At 41.2% G+C, this 14,103-nt stretch overlaps 1 protein-coding gene across 1 annotated transcript; it reads left to right on the plus strand.

Annotated features, from left to right (window-relative positions):
* Positions 1–4,196: 4,196 nt before the first annotated feature.
* LOC140463106 (phosphoenolpyruvate carboxykinase, cytosolic [GTP]-like) lies at positions 4,197–13,275 on the plus strand. The gene is made up of 9 exons (XM_072556833.1): positions 4,197–4,447; positions 4,896–5,149; positions 6,030–6,211; positions 7,494–7,697; positions 7,832–8,019; positions 8,946–9,108; positions 9,230–9,586; positions 10,716–10,811; positions 11,660–13,275. Exons 2-9 carry the CDS (start codon positions 4,926–4,928, stop codon positions 12,112–12,114), a joined length of 1,869 nt encoding a protein of 622 aa, XP_072412934.1. The 5' UTR covers positions 4,197–4,447; positions 4,896–4,925; the 3' UTR covers positions 12,115–13,275.
* Positions 13,276–14,103: the final 828 nt, after the last annotated feature.

Genomic DNA, 14,103 nt, shown 5'->3' on the forward strand with positions numbered 1-14,103 from the left:
CATATCCCTCCAAACCCTTCCTATTCATATACTCATCCAAATGCCTCTTAAATGTTGCAATCGTACCAGCCTCCACCACTTCCTCTGGCAGCTCATTCCATACACGTACCACCCTCTGTGTGAAAAAGTTGCCCCTTAGGTCTCTTTTATATCTTTCCCCTCTCACCCTAAACCTATGCCCTCTAGTTCTGGACTCCCCGACCGAGAGAAAAGACTTTGTCTATTTATCCTATCCATGCCCCTCATAATTTTGAAAACCTCTATAAGGTCACCCCTCAGCCTCTGACACTCCAGAAAAAACAGCCCCAGCCTGTTCAGCCTCTCCCTGTAGCTCAGATCCACCAATCCTGGCAACATCCTTGTAAATCTTTTCTGAACCCTTTCAGGTTTCACAACATCTTTCCGATAGGAAGGAGACCAGAATTGCACGCAATATTCCAACAGTGGCCTAACCAATGTCCTGTACAGCTGCAACATGACCTCTCAACTCCTGTACTCAATACTCTGACCAATAAAGGAAAGCATACCAAACACCTTCTTCACTATCCTATCTGCCTGCGACTCCACTTTCAAGGAACTATGAACCTGCACTCCAAGGTCTCTTTGTTCAGGAACACTCCCTAGGACCATACCATTAAGTGTATAAGTCCTGCTAAGATTTGCTTTCTCAAAATGCAGCACCTCGCTTTTATCTGAATTAAACTCCATCCGCCCCTTCTCAGCCCATTGGCCCATCTGGTCCAGATCCTTGAGGTAACCTTCTTCCCTGACCACTACACCTCCAATTTTGGTGTCATCTGCAAACTTACTAACTGTACCTCTTATGCTCGCATCCAAATCATTTATATAAATGACAAAAAGTAGAGGACCCAGCTACGATCCTTGCGGCACTCCACTGGTCACAGGCCTCCAGTCTGAAAAATAATCTTCCACCACCACCCTCTGTCTTCTACCTTTGAGCCAGTTGAACTAGTTCTGTATCCAAATCCAAGCCATTTATATATATCACAATTGGAATGGTTTTGAAATGCAATAAAAATACAGTCCCATTGTCTAACACTATCATTTTCTAGTACTTAAACACCGGAGACAGTTCATTTCTCCATCACCTCTATAGGTTTAAGAAAGCTATTTCTTTTAATTTGAGACTCTGACAGTCTCCTTGATGAGTCATACAACTGAGATTAGAAGTTTTCAACTTCAGATAACTCCTTCCAAATTCTAATCAGAACGCTTCTGATCTGGGGCTTTCAACCTATTTCCTAACATTTTTGAACCAACTTCTTTGTCCAGGAGAAACTTTCCTTTGTCTAATTGCAACCAGAACTCCTGAAAACCAAAACTCCCGATCCTTTTAAATGGAAAATAAATTAGTGTTCCTCAACGTTTACTCTGTCCACTTGTAAAACTCTCTCAAAATAAAGACATTCTCATACTGGTTCGAGAAAACAATATTGTTTCATAAACGATGGCAAATTATTCATTAAATCCTCTCATACATACAGACCAAAACCCATACACTTCTCGTTCAAAATCTGAGCTCTAAAATAAACAATATTAAAATCTATTTTTTTTCAGGGAAATCCCAATTTATTTACCAACACAAAATATACAGATACTACACTTAATGGTAGTAACGGAGCTGCAGTGTATTGCCTTCTCCATGCAGCACAAGAGCGTTCAATAGTAAGATGGTACTTCTGACTCTTGCCCAAACTATGAGTCTTCTTGTCAGCAGATGTTAGATCCAACATCTCTGTGCTTTGTGATCCATTGAGTATCTAAATACATCACTCATCATGTATCATTATAATCTCAGAAATATGTACCTGACTGCAACTCTATATTTTGCACTGTTCCCCTATCTTACTCTGCCCTTTCCTCTGTCTCTATGATCAGGTTCTGCACAAAACAACTTTGACCCAGAAATGAAGGTAGATTTCAAGGAAAAAGCTCATAATGATCAGTGTTCAAACAGAATAACATTAATTGGGGAAATGGACAACAAGGACCTACCTGTAGCTCATTCTTTTATATTCAAATATATATAATTTGGATATATATTACAAAGACCAATATTTCATGACTTATTCTGCAGTTGTTTGTGCTGTTATCCTCTTTGTAATATTTGATATCAGGAGATTTGAATTTAATTAGAAATTAGCCTTGTTTGCTGACTGTGGCTTTGTGGAAGAGCTGTGTAAATGCCCAGGCAAGAGGGAATAATCCCATGGGAATCCAAATGGTTCCTACTAATGAAGGTGAAAATGTGTGTTTGCTACAGATAGAAGCTGCAGTCATTATAAAACAAAAGCAAGATTGTGGCTGAGTAGCAGGGCTGAGCCCTGAGCTCATCCGCTATCGCCTGCTGTCTTTTCCTTTTTACTTTTAATCTTTTCCCCATTTTCTTTAAAGCCTTTTGCAGCAATTCAGTAGAAAGGTACAGCATGGAGAGTGGGCCATGAGAGGAATAGAGGCAGCCTCCCGGCAGTTGGATGTGCTGGAAGGATCGGAGGCAGTGGTCTCCAATGACAGCAGCCTCCTGGTGGTCCCAGTGATTGAATGAGGTGGCATCAGTAACAGCAGGTCTCCATCCAGCATTCATGAGCTCTGGTGCCAAAGCTCCTCCCAGCATCTTTGTCAGTGGCAAGAAGATTGATGTGAGACTCACAGGCTGACCTAGATTCCAGACCGTGGCTAGGCTCAGGTGTCTGCATTGGTGGGTCAGTGTTCCAAACACCTTTATGAGATTGGACTTTAGATGTTAAGATCTGGATTTTTTTATCTTTCGGGTTTTTTTTCTTATTTTTGTTAAATTCTGGTGGGGTGGCACAGTGGCTAGCACTGCTGCCTCACAGCGCCAGAGACCCGGGTTCAATTCCCGACTCAGGCGACTGACTGTGTGGAGTCTGTACATTCTCCCCATGTTTGCGTGGGTTTCCTCTGGGTGCTCCGGTTTCCTCCCACAGTCCAAAGATGTGCAAGCCAGGTGAATTGGCCATGCTAAATTGCCCATAGTGTTAGGTAAAGGGGTAAATGTAGGGGAATGGGTGGGTTATGCTTCGGCGGGTCAGTCTGGGCTTGTTGGACCGAAGGGCCTGTTTCCACACTGTAAGTAATCTAATCTAAGATGGTGCTGAAGAATGGCACCTTTGTACACTTTTTTACTGTACTCGTGTATTCCTATAACTGAGTATATGTGACAATAAAATCTAATTCTAAAATCAGGTGGAAGTGATGTACACCTTGACAATCCTCTTTAGTTTCTTTATTTAACCAGGAAACCATTTAACTGTTCTCGCCTACTGTCCCCCACAACTGTACTATGTGGAATGATCAACCACATTCTGATGAAGAAGGTGCCTGACATATCCAAAGCTAGCACACTTCCAGTCCTGCACCTCCTTGGCTATAACTCTCAAGATTCCAAAATTTGCCTGCACCAGAGAAGTTGTGTAGATTTTGTACCTATCTTCTGATTCTTCATCCAGTGCTGCTCTTCGCACCGGTCTTTAAGAGCTCGTAAGTTCTCACTTGTGCCTCGGACAATATTTATTCCTCTAACCAGCCTCTAAAAGAGATGGTTGTTTAACAAATCTTACTGCAAATTGGGTAATTTGTTTGCTACATTACAACAGTAACAATACGTCAAAATTATTTCATTGACAATAATGTGCTTTAGACCATTTTCAGGTAATGTAAGCCACTCTTTTCATTACTTTGTTCCAGTCTAAGCTCTGCAATTGCTATGGGTTGAATCCATATCTGAGTCAGGCCCCCGTTCCAAGCCAATCAACAAACAGTGAAACTGACCATGTTATCAGCCCTTCAACTCTGGAGGTGTAGCCTAGCTTTGTAAAGACTGATTGGATCCTCAGCACAATGATAGCCCTATCCTAATGTCAAGAATGTCACCCCATAAGTCTCACACAGCACTTTTTTGGATCAGCAAACAACACGCAAGTTGCATCAGAGCTGTACCAGAGTCTGACACTAGAACATTCGGCAAGCATTGCAACTTGCATAGCTCAGCTGAAATGAAAAGAGGTAGCACATTTTAACAGCTATTGATTACTAATTGTTGGAAGAGATTATCGGCTGGATTATGTATTAACTGCATCCCTCAGGAGGTGCGGCTCTTGCATATTTTCAAAGCTATTGATTGTTCACTGTGAGAACAAATATGAAGAGTCTAGATTTGTCTCACTGGATTATGTATTAAGTGCGTTTTCAATGAGGTATGTTCACTATCAATGACGAACATGACGAGCCCCCTTGTCCTGAACGATGGGAGGCCCTTTCATTCTGTATTTAAAGGCACAGGCAGCATTGCAAAAACTCATCAGACACTTGAAGCTCTTCAGAATTCAAGCTGCTTGACAGAAGAAAAAGAAGTCAAAAATCTGACGGATCAACTGAACCTGCTCTGAAAGAGCTCTGAAGCAGAGTAGGTGAACCTCAATACAGTATAATACAGATTAACAATTAGTGTTTATGGAAATAGACGGCATTGTAGAACAAAGTATATATTTGACTATTTTGACATTATTTATGTTTTTAAAGCAGATTTTGAATTATTATTGAGAATTTATTATTATTTCCATTCTTATACAGTATCCTTCCACAGTCTTCTATCTCAATTTTCTTTGTGCTGGGAAAGTTGTGCAGTTTTGGCAAGAATTATGTCATTTTCAATACAGACTGCATCTGAAGTATTATCACAATACTCCATGCATTTACTGAATGTAAATTTAAGACACCATCAGCTTACATGAAACACAGTGTATAGTATGCATGTGTAATACTTATTAAAATTGTGTGTCAACCTTCTGCCGTAATTAAGGCACAACGTAATACCAACCACTCTGAGCGGTGACGTAATTATTGTTTTACAGCTCGTTGCTGGTCCATTTTCAGTAGAAGAGATGGCCCCTCAACTCCAATCTCAGCCCCAGCACCCTCTGAATGTGGTTCAGGGTGATCTGAGTGCCTTGAGCCCTGCAGTGAGAGACTTTGTTGAACAAAGTGCAAAGCTATGTCAACCAGACAAGATCCACATCTGTGATGGGAGTGAAGAAGAGAACAGGCAGCTTCTGTGCCTGATGGAAGAGCAAGGGATAATCAAACGCTTACCTAAGTGTCAGAACTGGTAAGCAGCTTTCTCTCTCCAAGTCTATATATTTTAGTGAAATGTTATTGTGCCTCTCAGTTTCAGGTATACAAATTTCCATTTTTGTCAATTGCTTTTGCATCAATAACAAACATTCCCATGTCAAATGTAACTTGGTTATATAAAGAGTAATGAATCTCCACAAGCTCCCACTGACATGCATCAGGGCCCGGCTCAGAAGTATTGCTGTTCCACCAGTATGGCACCTCCATTCACCAATGGTTGTTAAAAATGCCTGCTTGAGATGCAGTCAATTTGTTTGCTACCTGTTCATAGTCTGCAAAACCTGACTTAGATTTAAAAGTAATGAAAACTCATTGATGGGAAGCAAACGATGATCTTCACTGGAGCATGATTTGGAGATGCCGGTGTTAGACTGGGGTGTACAAAGTTAAAAATCACTCAACACCAGGTTTTAGTCCAACAGGTTTAATTGGAAGCACTAGCTTTCGGAGCGATGCTCCTTCATCAGGTGATTGTGTGATTTTTAACTTTGTGGCAGATTGCCACAGAGGTAAGCAGAACACTAAATCAGCTGCCACTCACCTTGTCACACACCCCAACATGTAGAAGAGGCAAAGCCAGAATACAAGTTCATTGCTGCTTCTACCACTGCACACAGACAGACAGACACACACACACAAATCTAATATGAAAGCTGTGTTTCTTACAGAATTCTCACTGTTCTTTCCGGACTTTCAGAGCACTGACAGATTGAGCACGTGAAGCAGCTGCTCTAAGCTTCAGCCTTTCATTCTGATTTAGCATACATTGCAGTGATGTGTTATTGAATTGTAATGAGGTTGACCTGCCTGAGTGCAGGAATCTCTGACTGAATCTGGTTTTTTACCATTTCCAGCTGGTTGGCTCGCACAGACCCCAGAGATGTTGCTCGTGTGGAGAGTAAAACTGTAATTGTGACTCCTGAACAGAGAGATACCATTCCCATAGCAAAGAGCGGGGTCAGCCAACTTGGGCGCTGGCTGTCGGAGAAGGAATTTGAAAAGGCACTCGCTCTACGTTTCCCAGAATGTATGAAAGGTACTGACGTTATTTCAATCTGTGATATGTCTTAATCATTCTTCCTGCACACTGAGTGGGAATTTATCACTAACTGATAGTTTGATTTGATTTACTCTTGTCACATGCACCTGAGTACAGTGAAACGTTTTGTTTTGTGAGCAGTATCGGCAAATCATAGCATACAAAGACATATGGATCATGGGGTGTTTAGACAGAGCAAGGCACACAAGGTTATGGCTGCACAGGAGCAGCACAAAAACAAGATCAACATAAATTTGAAATTAGAGGCGTTCATTCAGCCCCCCGATAAGAGCAGGAAAGAAGCTGTTCTTGAACCTGTTGGTACGTGTGTTCAAGCTTCTATAGTGGTGACATAGCCAGATGTTAATTCACCCTTTCACTTCACCTCCTTCACACCCTGCAATATACTTGGTACGCCCAACAACTATCCAGGAGGGTCCAGATCTTTTGTTAATAACTGTGACAACTTCTGACAAAGTACCCAACTCTATCAGAGCTGAAAATGTGTTGCTGGAAAAGCGCAGCAGGTCAGGCAGCATCCAAGGAGCAGGAGAATCGACGTTTCGGGAATCAGCCCTTCTTCATGCCCGAAACTTCGATTCTCCTGCTCCTCGATGCTGCCTGACCTGCTGCGCTTTTCCAGCAACACATTTTCAGCTCTGATCTCCAGCATCTGTAGTCCTCACTTTTTACACCCAACTCTATCAGTCAGTTATCCTAATAATAGCCGTGCAGTGAGAGGTTTGCATGAGAAAATGAAAGACAGCAACTGGAACAGGAAATATTTGTTCCTGGGATGTGAGTGTCACTGTCTAGGCTAAAGGTAAAAATCACACAACACCAGGTCATAGTCCAACAGGTTTCTTTTGGGAGTACAAGCTTTTGGAGCGCTAGAACATTAATGAACCAGATGAGTTTTTATGAAAGTCAACAGCAGCTGAATGAGACCAGCCGGAAAGGCAGCTAAAATGTTATCCCGACTCACCCCCTCAGTGGCTCATAGTGCATGCTGCATAAACGATAGTTGCTAGTGAGTTAACATTTGATTTATAGATCGAGATTCTGAGCTCCCCTCTTGTGGTTTATAATCCTACCCTAATCTGTTCTTGCATAGCTCCCAATGTTTGTTATTCCTCCCGTAATCGTGTGAATGCTGACAGATAAGCAGCAGCGATTATCACTCCACCTGAGCTCATAAAGATTTGACCATCAAACAAATTCCATCCCAGAGCACTCTCCAGATGAATTCTCTTCTAATACTCTTGCTGTTAATCTCTAGGCCGTACAATGTACCTGATTCCATTCAGCATGGGACCTGTGGGATCACCTTTGTCCAAGATCGGGATCCAGTTGACAGATTCTCCTTATGTCGTGGCAAGTATGAGGATCATGACTCGCATGGGATCAGCTGTACTGGAGACCCTGGGCAATGGCCAGTTTGTCAAATGCCTTCACTCAGTCGGATGCCCTTTACCTCTAAAGAGTGAGTTTGGTTTCAGGATCTTTAGATTAGTTGTTGCTATCTGGGTGTAGGAGAGGGAAAGAGAGAAGAGTTTTATTCTCCAATCTAACAGTTTTGTAATGAACTCTTTGGTGACAATCTGTCTCTGTATTTAGAACCACTGGTCAATAACTGGGCCTGCAATCCTGAGCTAACACTGGTCGCCCACATCCCTCAGCGCAGGGAGATTATTTCATTCGGGAGTGGTTATGGAGGTAACTCGCTGCTGGGAAAGAAGTGTTTTGCTCTCCGCATTGCCTCCCGGATTGGTGAAGAAGAGGGCTGGCTTGCTGAGCACATGCTGGTAAGCACATACAGGAGTTAACCCGCTTCTGCATATGTATCCGTGGAGCTTTTCAGTCATAACCTCTTTCCTGAGACACAGACAAACTGTAATAACTTGAATTTCATATTTAACCCTGGTCTTGAAGCCTCGACCATTGTTAGCTCTCTGGTCTCTGAATCAGGGTACATAGATCTAAGCCGCATTTGGGAACTTGGGAACATTATCCAGGTTGACAATCAGTGCAGCACTAAAGGAATATAACATCATTGAGTCTAGTGCCTTTAGGATGAGATGTTAAACTGAAGGCCCATCTGCTGTCTCTTGTGGCTTTAAACAGTCTCACACCACTATTTTGAAGTTTCTTCCCTGGTATTCTGGTTAAGATATGTCCCTTAGCTAACATCACTAAAATAATGAGTTGGTATTGTCACATTTTCTGTACACTTGTTGATTGCCACATTTTGGACAAAATGCAGTGATTACACTCCAAATGCCCATGACATGTGTGCTGGGCCATCTTGAAATGATGAATGAAAAATTCAAATATTTCTCCTCATACTGAACCCCCAACAATCAGTCATGACACCGAGCCTAGTAATATCCTAGGTTGAGGTTCGATTAAATATTTTGTGTGTTTTACTGGAGTCATTTATAAGTATTCTATAATCGGAGACTGGCTGAGCATCATTGGAGATTTGACAATGAGGATATTCTCCATAGTACACATATATGGCTTGTCCTGAGGCATGTGGAAAGTGGTATTATGGTAATTTTAGTGCCCCAGTAATACAGAGGCCGAGAAAAAGGGGCCTTGTGGTGCAGTGGTAATGTTCCTACCTCTGGCTGAGCAGGTTGATTCAAAAGTTCAGACAGAGGGACACTAGAATGTAAACCAGGATAAATGAATACATTACATTTCCTCATCAGCTTCTCTCCCTCCCCAGATCATGGGAGTAACCAACCCTAAAGGCCAGAAGAAGTACCTTGCTGCTGCATTCCCTAGCGCTTGTGGGAAAACAAACTTGGCCATGATGAATCCAACATTACCCGGTTGGAAAGTTGAGTGTGTGGGAGATGACATCGCCTGGCTGAAATTCGATGAGCAAGGTCTGATCCAGTGAAATAAGGCAGTCATTCAATAATGTAACTGAGGAAGTATCTGTTTTTTATTGTCTGGTGAAAATCCAATGAGTTTATTAATGCATCCATTTATTGGGCCTTCCCACAGGTAAACTAAGAGCAATCAACCCAGAAAATGGCTTCTTTGGTGTAGCTCCTGGGACATCTATGAAGACAAATCCAAATGCAATGCACACCATCAGCAAGAACACCATCTACACCAATGTGGGAGAAACCAGTGATGGGGGTGTTTACTGGGAAGGAATCGATGAAACTCTGCCCCCAGGTATCACAGTGACTTCATGGAAAAACAAAAAATGGAGTCCTGATGATGGAGAACCATGTGCACACCCCAACTCCAGGTTCTGTACTCCTGCCAGACAGTGTCCAATTATTGACCCAAACTGGGAGTCTCCTGAAGGGGTCCCCATTGAAGGAATTATCTTCGGAGGACGGAGACCAAAAGGTACAATAGTCTAAACTGTAGAGCACCAGAACTAAACATGAGACACTGCTCCCTAACTGCAGTAGTATTGTAGAGGACTGCTTCTCACTGAGTTCAGAAACTCTTCAACAGATCTTTAGTGAAAGTCTGGAAGTGGGACAACAGGGTAATGGTGTTAAATTGTTAATTATGTGGTGAATATGTGTACAGGAGATACCCATCTGGTTCAGCTAATGGCCTTCCAGGAAGGAAAGCTACCATCCTACCAGATCTGTCCAACAAGTGACTCCACATCCAGAGCAATGTGGTTGCCTCTTAATTGCACTCTGGGTAATTAAGGATGGGCAATAAATGCTGGTCTAACCAGAGATGCCCATATCTTCTGAACAACTACAAGAGAAAAATAACAGGTTGCTATACAGTAATGACATAGTACATTTTTAGTCATTAGAATAGGCCATTCGGCCCACCTCTACACCAGGGTCTGTATTCCAAGTGAGCTTGCTCCTGTCTCACCCTATCAACATAAACCTTTTCTCCGTGGTCTATTTTTATCGTGCCCTGCAATGCGTACTCACCTCAATAATTCCTTACGGTAGTAAGTTCATCATTCAATCCTCGAGGTCAAGAATTCACAATTGGATTTGTTTGTCATCACGGTCTATTGATTGACCTTAGCCTTGGAGCCATCTTTACACCTAATCTGTCAAGCACCTTTATAACCTTAAAGGCCTTTCCTTGGAGACCATTTGTCTTCTATTTTATAGACAAAACATCCATGAACAATTCAATTTTCTCTTACAGGTGCAACCTCTCAGTTCTGGCCTCATGCTGATAAAATGCTTTTTGTTCCTTCTCTGGTGTCTCTGTCCTTTAGTGAAAATGGACGCTGGAAATCTGCAGAGTATTCAAAATGTAGTCGAACAAATTCTCTCCCCGTTTAACATAACTTGTATGTGTTTCAGTTCTGTCCCTTTAGAAATTAATCATTGCGTTTTGTTTCTTCTTTATGGCTTATTAAACTGTAACACTATAATTTGTGTATCCAGATCCAAAACGTCATCTTTGACTTCAGCCCAAAATGGACTATCTGAAAATTTTATATTTTGACAATCATTATTTCACAGACATTTCTGTCATTCCATTACAGGTGTCCCTCTGGTTTATGAAGCTTTTAACTGGCAGCATGGAGTTTACATTGGGGCATCCATGAGATCAGAAGCTACAGCTGCAGCAGAACACAAAGGTATGTGGATAACCCCGGGACCTGATACACAGTAAAACACCAGGACATAGAAAACACCAACACTGAGGGAACACAGACCACAGTAACAAGTGACATAGAATACATTAACACTGGGTCACAGTAACACTATATGGTTTGAAACAGAACACTGCAACATCAAGTCACAGTGCACAGCAACACTGGGATTCAAAAGACTAACACTGGGACAGAGAACACTAACACTGGAATGTGGAGCACAGAAACAGCAACAGAGTACAGTAGTAATACTGGGCAGACTACAGTAATATCAATGGGAAAAAGTACACCAAAAACACTGGATACAGAGTATATCAGGAACATTGTCTTGCAGTTCCTAATGTAAAGTGAGACAAGTGGCTCAGAGTGAGATATCTGATAACATTCATTTGCTCCATTCACACATAAAACAGAGAACATGTCACTTTAAATTTGGAGAGTATATTGTCTGTATGTGGTGACCCTCAGGTTAAATGATCATTAATCATCTCTCTGTAATGAGAGAGCAGCCCTATGGTCTGGTTAGACTATGTGACTTTAAATTTGGGGTAGGTTTGCTCTCTTGGCTGGATGGCTGGTTTGCAATGTGGAGTGTTGCTAATAGTGTGGGTTCGTTTCCCACACCAGTTGAGGTTACCATGACCCTCAGGTTAAACAGCTACCAATCATTTCGCTCTAATGAGACAGCAGCCCTAAGGCCTGGTAAAACTATGGGGACTTTATATGAGACAGAGTGTGGAGTTATTTGTCCCTATATTAATATGCAGTTAATTTGCTTTTTGTTGTCATCTCCAAGCCAGTTGTTCACTGTTGCTCTTGTCATTGTTTCTCAGGTAAGATCATTATGCATGACCCTTTCGCCATGCGGCCTTTCTTTGGCTACAACTTTGGGAGGTACCTGTCGCACTGGCTCAGCATGGAGCACAGGACCTGCTCAAAACTTCCCAAGATCTTCCACGTCAACTGGTTCCGCAAAGATAAACAGAACAACTTCCTGTGGCCAGGTTTCGGGGAGAACTGTCGAGTTCTGGAGTGGATGTTCCGGAGAATCGAGGGAGAGGACTGCGCCAAGATGTCTCCTTTGGGCTACATTCCCGCAGACGGTGCCCTCAACCTCAATGGTCTCAGCCACGTGAACATGGACGAAATCTTCAGTATTGACAAAGAATTCTGGGAAGAGGAAATCAAAGAGATCCGAAAATACTTTGACAATCAGGTCAACACTGACCTTCCCTGTGACGTGGCCAATCAGCTGTTGCAGTTGGAACAAAGAATAAATCGGTTGTAACAATGAGCAAGTGATGTAGGCAGTAAGGGAAAAATAACATGCTTAGTTCAGATAAATTGTCCTCCAATTAACATTCTGGAACTCTTTATTTTTGTTTCTGTGAGTTAGATTGAACACTGCACGTGTTTAGGAATAAAAGAGATTTTATCATTTACTGTAACATTTTTTACTTCATGTCAGTGGACTCAGGGGGAAAATGAAATGGTCCTTTTCATATCCAGGCAAAGGGAGTTCTACAGAATGACCGTGTGTCTCTCATGTTAACAGGTTCTTTTAAAGGGTATATTAAAATGCTACTGTGGCCTTAGGTTGTGCAAAGGAAACAAGGCTTTAACCTACTCTTCAGTTATGAGAATTCAGCCTAATGGAAACTCCAGAGTTTGTGGATTTGTGAAGCCTTAGATTTACCAATAGTTTCTCTACTTGCACAGATTATGCTGCAAGAAAAGATAATAGGTACAGCATGCCTTGATTATCAACTCTTCAAAAGTTGTACTTTAAAATTTGGGGTATAATGATTTGGATAGTTTTGTAATTGAGACTGATGATAGCACATCTACAGCAACTTGGTTAAAACAGGAATACTGGTTAAAGGTGGAAAAGCATTGTTTATGCTGTGGAGAAGATTGCACTGCTGCTGTGATTCCCTGTAAATCCTAATACAATGCACATGTCAAATCCTTTTCTAAGATTTAACACAACTGTATTGGAGAGCCTTTCAGATTTCAGGCTCAGTCTATCATGTACCAGCATTGCAGCTTCCAGCAAAGAATGCAGTGCTGTGAACACATGCAGTAACACAGTTTGAAGCAGATAACTTTCAGCTTTAGTCTTTTTTAAAAGTTAGATCTGATAAAATTATTAATTTACAGAGAAAATTGAGTCAGAACTGCAGTGATGTCATTGTGCCACTGATTGACCCTTGGTTTGTAAATATATCCTGGTCTAGCCTTGGACAAGATATGCACTGGGGATTAACAATGAAGAAACAAACTTAAATCACCTCCTGAAACAGAATTACTAATCTTTTCAGTTTCTAAATTATTATTCTGTAATACATTTTAAGTGTCTGTATGTTATAATTCAAAATGTTTCCGCTGGAAGGGTCTTTGTTTATATACAATGTGTTTTAAAAAATAAATTGATATTTCATGTTTTCAATATATTGACTTTTATTTAACCACATCACCATTTTGGTGATTTTTGTCCAAATCTATTCAAGCTACCCACCTTAGCCTGAAAGTTAGTTCCTAGAATTATTGTCTTAAAATGTTGAAACATAGAGTATAGAAGAATACATTACAGGAACCTAAATTAAACTAATCCCTTCTGCCTACCTTGTTCTACATCCTTCAATTTATTTTGTATTCATGTATTTATGTAAAAGCCCCTTAAATTCCCCTATCATATCTGACTCCACCAACATCTCTGGCAGCCTGTTCCAGACGTTTATCACTCTGTGTAAAAAAATTGCCCTTCACATCTCTTTTGAAAGTTTCTCCTCTCATCTTAAATGCATGCCCCCTAGTATTAGACATTTTAACTCTGGGAAAAGATTCTGTCAACCCTATCTAGGCATCTCATAAAATAAATGTTTCTATGTTCTAAGTCCCTCTCTACCTCCCTCTCTGCAGCTCCAGAGAAAACATAAAAAACATAAAACATATCTGCCTGGTTTTCCCTCTCTTTAAGTAGAAGCTACTGAAAAAAGTATTGTGACATAATTCCCTCAAGAACTTCTTTTTGTGATTTACATGAGACAGTTTTCTTTCACCTGAGTTCAAAACTATGCCCACAAGAAAGATAAGGTTGTCCTTTGCTGAGGCAGTAGTGGTGGTGTGACAATGTTTTTTTTAAAAAAAAACAGACTTTATTTCTTTCAAAATAGCACATGGCACTCAGAGTTGCTAACTGCATTCACAATTACTGTCATATTAAAAGCTTGTATTTAGATTTCATTTCAAGCATGTGGCCCACAGGTTACAGTTC

The sequence above is a fragment of the Chiloscyllium punctatum genome, chromosome 37 (genome assembly GCF_047496795.1).
Source record: "Chiloscyllium punctatum isolate Juve2018m chromosome 37, sChiPun1.3, whole genome shotgun sequence".
NCBI classification, from domain to species: Eukaryota; Metazoa; Chordata; class Chondrichthyes; order Orectolobiformes; family Hemiscylliidae; genus Chiloscyllium; species Chiloscyllium punctatum.

Coding starts and splice junctions, on each gene's coding strand:
- LOC140463106 (XM_072556833.1), top strand. CDS start 4,926: ATGGCCCCTCAACTCCAATCTCAGCCCCAGCACCCTCTGAATGTGGTT. Junction 5,150..6,029: donor TTACCTAAGTGTCAGAACTG/GTAAGCAGCTTT, acceptor TACCATTTCCAG/CTGGTTGGCTCGCACAGACC. Junction 9,109..9,229: donor GCTGAAATTCGATGAGCAAG/GTCTGATCCAGT, acceptor GCCTTCCCACAG/GTAAACTAAGAGCAATCAAC.